This window comes from Phyllostomus discolor, chromosome X (assembly GCF_004126475.2).
Source record: "Phyllostomus discolor isolate MPI-MPIP mPhyDis1 chromosome X, mPhyDis1.pri.v3, whole genome shotgun sequence".
In the NCBI taxonomy this organism is placed as follows: domain Eukaryota; kingdom Metazoa; phylum Chordata; class Mammalia; order Chiroptera; family Phyllostomidae; genus Phyllostomus; species Phyllostomus discolor.
The window spans coordinates 38,990,220-38,996,377 of NC_050198.1; the positions used below are offsets into that span (position 1 = coordinate 38,990,220).

The 6,158-nt window shown below is 51.2% G+C and overlaps 1 protein-coding gene across 1 annotated transcript; it reads right to left on the reverse strand.

Moving 5' to 3' along the window:
* Positions 1 to 756: 756 nt before the first annotated feature.
* TMEM187 (transmembrane protein 187) lies at positions 757 to 5,960 on the reverse strand. The gene is made up of 2 exons (XM_028522924.2): positions 5,643 to 5,960; positions 757 to 1,844 (listed from the first exon to the last, which is right to left on the reverse strand). The coding sequence occupies exon 2, from the start codon at positions 1,583 to 1,585 to the stop codon at positions 785 to 787; it is 801 nt and encodes a 266-aa protein (XP_028378725.1). The 5' UTR covers positions 1,586 to 1,844; positions 5,643 to 5,960; the 3' UTR covers positions 757 to 784.
* Between the last annotated feature and the right edge of the window lie 198 nt (positions 5,961 to 6,158).

Genomic DNA, 6,158 nt, shown 5'->3' on the forward strand with positions numbered 1-6,158 from the left:
ACACCCTGCCTCTGAGGGTAGACCCACTAAGTGATGTTCTGTTGAGATGGGTGTTTCTTCACCTAGACACACCCTGCTTTCTTCCACAGAGGGTATGAGGTGACGTGGCTTCCTTGTGACCTGCTGTTAGCTTGGTGGTTAGGATGTCATGGTGACCTAGTGCTCTTGCCTTCTGATTTCCCCATCAGTCTGCTGGGCATGCATTTCATGTGACTCACTCTCCCTGAACCCTCACCCCTGGGAACACTCACTGGTAACCTCACTGCCCGGCCCGGTGCACTGGCCAGCAGCTACACTACCCCTCTGTCACAAGTCCACATTTGTAACCTGCATCCTGAAGTTATTGCAGACAACCATTCTCTCTCCAACTGCATCATGGATTTCCTTTCCATGTCATTTTCTCCCAACATTTTATTGTGAAAAATTTCAAACTACAAAAAAGTTATAAGAATAATACAATAACATTTCTCCCCTAAATATTGAAGCCCATAACTTTGAAGGAAGGGACAGTCTTCTGTAATAATATCTTACACACTCAGGAAATTTTTTAAAAAGCATCCATTTATTGTTTTATTTATTTATACATTCATTGGATTCACTGGTTGATTTTTGTATGTGTCCTGACTGGGGACTGAACACACAACCTTAGTGTAACAGGACAGTGTTCTAATCAACTGAGCTACCGGACCAGGGCACATCCAGGAAATTTAACACTGAGGACAACATGTCATCTGTTTGTCCATTTTGATGTTGGGGGTGAGCAGCTATAAGGTCTTTCCACACTTTACTGCATCTTCCCCTCAGGAGGGAGTCTCTGGCAAGTGTTAAAATTTGTCAGAAATAAGAATGCGAAGTGGAACTGAAGCACATCACAGACTTTGGACCAGAAGTGGCCTGTGAGCCGCTGGAAGAGATGCCACTGCACCAGCTGATGGTCACACAGCTTGAGGACCACAAAGCCCAGGCAGGAGAGCACTCCCAGAACCAAGTACACTCCTGAGCAGTTGCTGCCGTAGCACCTGTGGACACGCAGCGCCTGACCCACGGTGACAGCGATGTGCGCACCCAGCGCAACCTCAAACCCGCGGGGGTGCAGCAGGGCAAGGCCATAACTGAACAGTGAGAGGCACTCGATGGCAAGGAGCAAGCGGGGCTCCCAGCCCCTCTCCAGGTAGAGGCACCAGGCCACTGGCCATGCAAAGATGGGCAAGGTGAACCACTGGTCCAGCACAGCAGTGGGGTGCGTCTGCAGCCCAATCCGCAGCCACTGCACGGGGCCGTAGATCAGGGCCATGCCTGCAAAGACATCCTTCAGGTAACAAACATGCCTCACCTCATCGGGGTGCCCTATGGTGTCGACATTTCTCCGGAGCCAGTATACTCCTAGGAGCACATAGGCCAAGTTAATGAGTGAATTGAAGGGCATGGCCAGGAAGGCAGGGAAGCTGGCTACTGGGGCTTCCGCGTAGTGCTCATAGCCCACTTGCACAGCAACACTTTCAAAAATGCCCATGTAGACAGTGCCCATACAGAGGCAGCTGGCCACAGCCACGTGGCAGAGAGCCTGCCTTGACTGGGGCTTCATCTGGAACCCTAGTTGTGACCTGGGGCAAAGAGCTTAAAAGAGTGGCAGCCTTCGCAGTTATTTCAAAATTCAGACAAACAGTTTTTGCAAAACGCTCCTTGGCCTCCCAGCTGAGCCAACAGGAAGAAGTCCTGTGATTTCCGGTGACTTCCGATGCAGATGCTGTGACCTTGCCCTGGAGTGGCAGTGGCAGGCCAGAGGAAGGCGGGGGTTCTGCTGATTGGCTGGCATGAGCAGAAGACCGTCCTGCCTTTTTCCTCTGTGGTTAGAAAAAGAGTGTGGTTAGAAAGAAAACCATCCAAAAAAAGAGTCTCCATCTTGCCGACTCTCGGCCTCAGGATCCATCAACAGTTTTCATCAGAAAAAAAAAAAGTGAAGCAATAGCTCCAGTATGTTCACCTTCTTACACATGGGCTCTAGAATCCTCTCTTGCCTAAGCATTTCGTGCCTCTCCTGATACCTATGCTGTGCTCTCATTTGTGGACCAAAAATCCTGCTCCTGCCCTGACTGGTGTGGCTCAGTGGATTGAGTGCCAGCCTGCAAACTGTAAGGTCACTGGTTCGATTCCCAGTCAGGGCACATGTCTGGGTTGAGAGCCAGCTCCCCAGTTTGGGATGTGCAAGAGGCAACCGATTGATGTTTCACTCCCTCTCTTTCTCCCTCCCGTCCCTTCTCTTGAAAAATGAATAAATAAAAATCTTCTTAAAAAATCCTGTGCCTTGCCCTACTTCCCTTAGAGCCACTGTATTTACAGACTCCAACCTTTCCTAGGTTTGTTCTTAAAACTCAAAACGGGCTTTCCCACTTCACTGATGTCATAAATGTGGAAGTTTCCAGGCTAGCCCCAAAACACTTATAACCAAATAGCCAGCTGAATGAGAGACTGAGCCGTAGTCTGAGTTCTCAAATCCAAAGCAAGAGATGGTGTGGTGCTGGAGGAGGAGGGGGAGGAGGGTAAACATCTCCCCTCTGCTTCTTGGGTGTGAGGCCAGGCAACACAAGGAGCTCTCCGAGCCTGCTACCCTGGCTTGCCCCCCTGCCGTCCCCAGAAGTGCCATACCATCCCCAAATCACCTAAGCTATTTAAAACAATGTAGACTTATCATTGACTGTCAACTGCTTTGAGGCCAGCTGTGGGGTGATTTGGCCTAGTAGCCTAGAAACATATTAACAAAGAAAGAAGAGGTTCAATGCTCTGAAAATGACTCAAGGCCAAGACAGCTGTTGTGCAGGCATGGGGAAGAGAACTGTGTTCAAACCTCCCCCCCCGCCCCGCAACCTACTGTGTGACCTTAGCCATTCGGAGCCTCAGTTTACATACCTATAGAATGGGGATGCTACCGGTACCTCCTCCACAGAGTCCTTGTATGAATTAAAGGAGTTCGTATGCTTGAAGGCCACTTAGCACCATTTTAAAAAAGATTTATTTATCTTTACAGAGAGGGGAAGGGAGAGAGAAAGAGGGAGAGAAACATTGATCAGTTGCCTCTGCTACGTGCCCCAACCAGGGAGAGCCCAGGCATGTGCCCTGACCAAGAATTGAGCCTGCAACCTTTCACTTTGCAGGACGACACTCAACCAACTGAGCCACGCCAGCCAGGAGTAGCACCATTTATTTTTAGTGGCACAATCTCTACCTCCCCTCCCGCAGTTTAGGACCTGAAAGGGCAGGACAGGGGCTGATTTTTTGCTTTCCCTTTGGTGCTCAGCGAAGACCCACTCATTTTCTTCCCTTTTTTCATTTGTAAAGTATATTTATTTAATGTTTTTAAATTTTTTAAGATTCTTTATTGTGTTTTTCCATTTCCATGTATTCCCCCTATAGTCTCTTCCACCTCCATCCACCTCCATCCACCTCCACCCCCTCAAGACCTGCTCGATTTCCATTCAATTTCATTCAAGCACCAAGCCAGCATCTTTACTCTTTCTCCTTATTCTTTCATTGGCCCTGTTTGCCACTTCAGTTCTTAGCAGGACCAAGGGGGCCCACCTGCATTCTTTGGGGAGGGAGCTGCTGGGCATCATGCTGACCTTTCTTGCTCTCACCTGTCCTGCCTTAGGGGTCTGCTCTTAAGGAGGACCAAGCGGCTTAGCATTTCTACAAGTGAATGGAAACCCTCACCCTGACTCTGCATCTGCTGGTTGACCACAAGCCTCCATCTCAGCATGTGGCACTGTTGGCACCTCCCACTCCCTCTTCTCTGGCTAAGGAGCTTCCAGGCCACCCCTGCCCTGGGGTTACCACTTCCAGGCTGGTGGCCACTAAGGTGGTTTTGCCGTGGTTTGCACACAGCAGTCCCCCCAGGGTCTTCCCCAAATATCCCTGAATCGGATCACGTCAGCCCCTGCTCAACACCCTTCAATGGCTGGCTCTTCATGCATAACCCCATCCCAGCCTCTTGGCCAGACATCAAAGTGTCATCCCCATGTAGCGCTGAGAGCTTCCCAGGCCTGGTTTATCCTCCCGGCTAGAACAAGACTAGTCTTCCTTCTCTCCTGCACCTGGCCTGCTCACACCCCCAACTTGGCTGTCATTTCCTCTCAGGTGCTTCCCCACTGAGCTCCTGATTCTGGCTGGGCTTCTGGCTGGGTGGGGAGCTGAGGCCTGCCTGGTGTCCCTGGGTCCCTCCCTGCACCCATCTGGGGCCTGGCTTCCTGGTGTGAAGTACCAGGCCTTCAGGGCCCCATGTAGCCCAAGCTAGCCTGACTCTCCTATCTGCTAGCAAGCATAGAGGAGAGCCAGGGACAGAAGTCAAACACTGTCAACCTGATAGAGAAGGAGGTCCAGGAAGGACATGGCAAGTGACTCTTCCCTTCTGCTACCCTGACAGAGTCCACTTGAGCCCTTTTGCAAGTTGAAAATGACATGTAATTAAACCAATTTCCCAAGTTCACCAGGAACACCACTACTGAGTGCTTTATGATGTAGCTCCTCTACACCCCTGAAGTGCCATGACCTTTGTTGCATGACACTCCAAGTTCTTCATAGATTTCCCCAGCCCCCGGCACACAAAGGCCGAAGGATCCATAGCATCAGCTCCCTGTTCTGGGGTCTTTGGGGGAAGTCCTGCAAAGGGGCTAACACACATTCCTTAGATTCCCTTGCTTCCTGGGGTGATACGCATTTAAGCAGGAAACACTATCACCTGTCACAGTGATGGCTTCTTTGGCCTGTAGCATTTGACAACTGCTTGTTGTGCCCAACTACCCTAATCACCCTTGCTGCCTTTCTGCACATAAGGGGATGCCAACCCTAGGGCTTCAATGTGGGACACCCCAAAATGAAGTCAATCTGAGCCACCTGAATGCCCAACGAACCTGGAGCAACCATATGGACCCCTGAACTCTGGGGAGGGTGTTGCTGAGTGTGGGTAAGGGCCCTGGGAATCAGCAGCTCAGCTTCCTTATGTTATAGGGGAGGGATTCAGGGTCAGAGAGGGGAGGTGAATCTCAAAGGTCATTTAGGGCAGTTGGTAGCACTGCCACACAGGTGAGGCTTCTTTGGCTTTTCTCAAACAATTGCTTCCAAATGCAAAAGTAAAACAAGAGAATGACAACATAAATATGTCAAAAGACAGTTACTAAAATAGTTTTGAAAATGTGAGATTATGGTAATATATGTGCTTCTTTACTAATAGGTTAAATTTCAGGATCTACAGGTAGGTTAAATAACTACAATAATTTCAAAGTAGTTATTCTGCCTGCCAGTAGGTCTTGTCATTTAATTTCAGGATATCTACAACAAAAGTTATACGATCTACAATGATCTATCATTTTCTCAGGTGACAAAGTCACCTGGCTAACGGTCTTTGCTCTGCGGCTTACATTCATAATTGCGGGAAAAGCCAAATTTTGGCTAAAGGCTGGTGAAAATAAAGACAAAATAAATGTGACAGTGAAAAAAATCATCCGTTGTCACTCTCAGCTCCCAAACACCGGTGCAGGGCTCCTGCATTACAGCCTGTGTCTGGCATTGAGCCTGACGGTGCAGCGCCCAGGCGGCCTCTTGTAAGATTTGTAACTGACTTGGAACCCGGGGGTAACGTCAGTACCCACCTCTCAAGGTTGCAGTGAGAACTCACAGTATTGGCGCGAAAAGGCCAGCGATCACCATCCGGGTATTTTGTCTCTCTCGCTTGGCTAGGGGAAATTCAAATCCTGAGAAGGGCGGACCCGAAAAGCGGTCTTGCGCCTGCGCGCGGGGCGGGGCGCGGGGCCCTGGGAAGCAGGCGGGAGGCGGGGCGGGGTGACGCGAGGCGACACGGAGCTCTCCCGCGCCCGCCCGCTCAACTCGAACGGCACTTGCCCAGCTGCCAGCCCTGCGGCCTGCGGGGCTGGGGGCGGCCCAACGCGCTGCGGCGCCCTGGCGCGCAGCTCGGCTCATTTAGTTGGAGCGCCAGTGGAGGCGGTGGAGGCGCTGCTCCCGGGGGGCGGAGCCGCCTGGCCTGGGAGCCTGGGAGCCGGATGCGTCACCGCCCACTCTCGCCCCGCCTCCGGCTGTCCTCGCTGTGAGCTCGCCGGCTCTCCAGCGGACGCTGGGTGTACGGAGCGGGAAAACGTCCACCCCCAGTT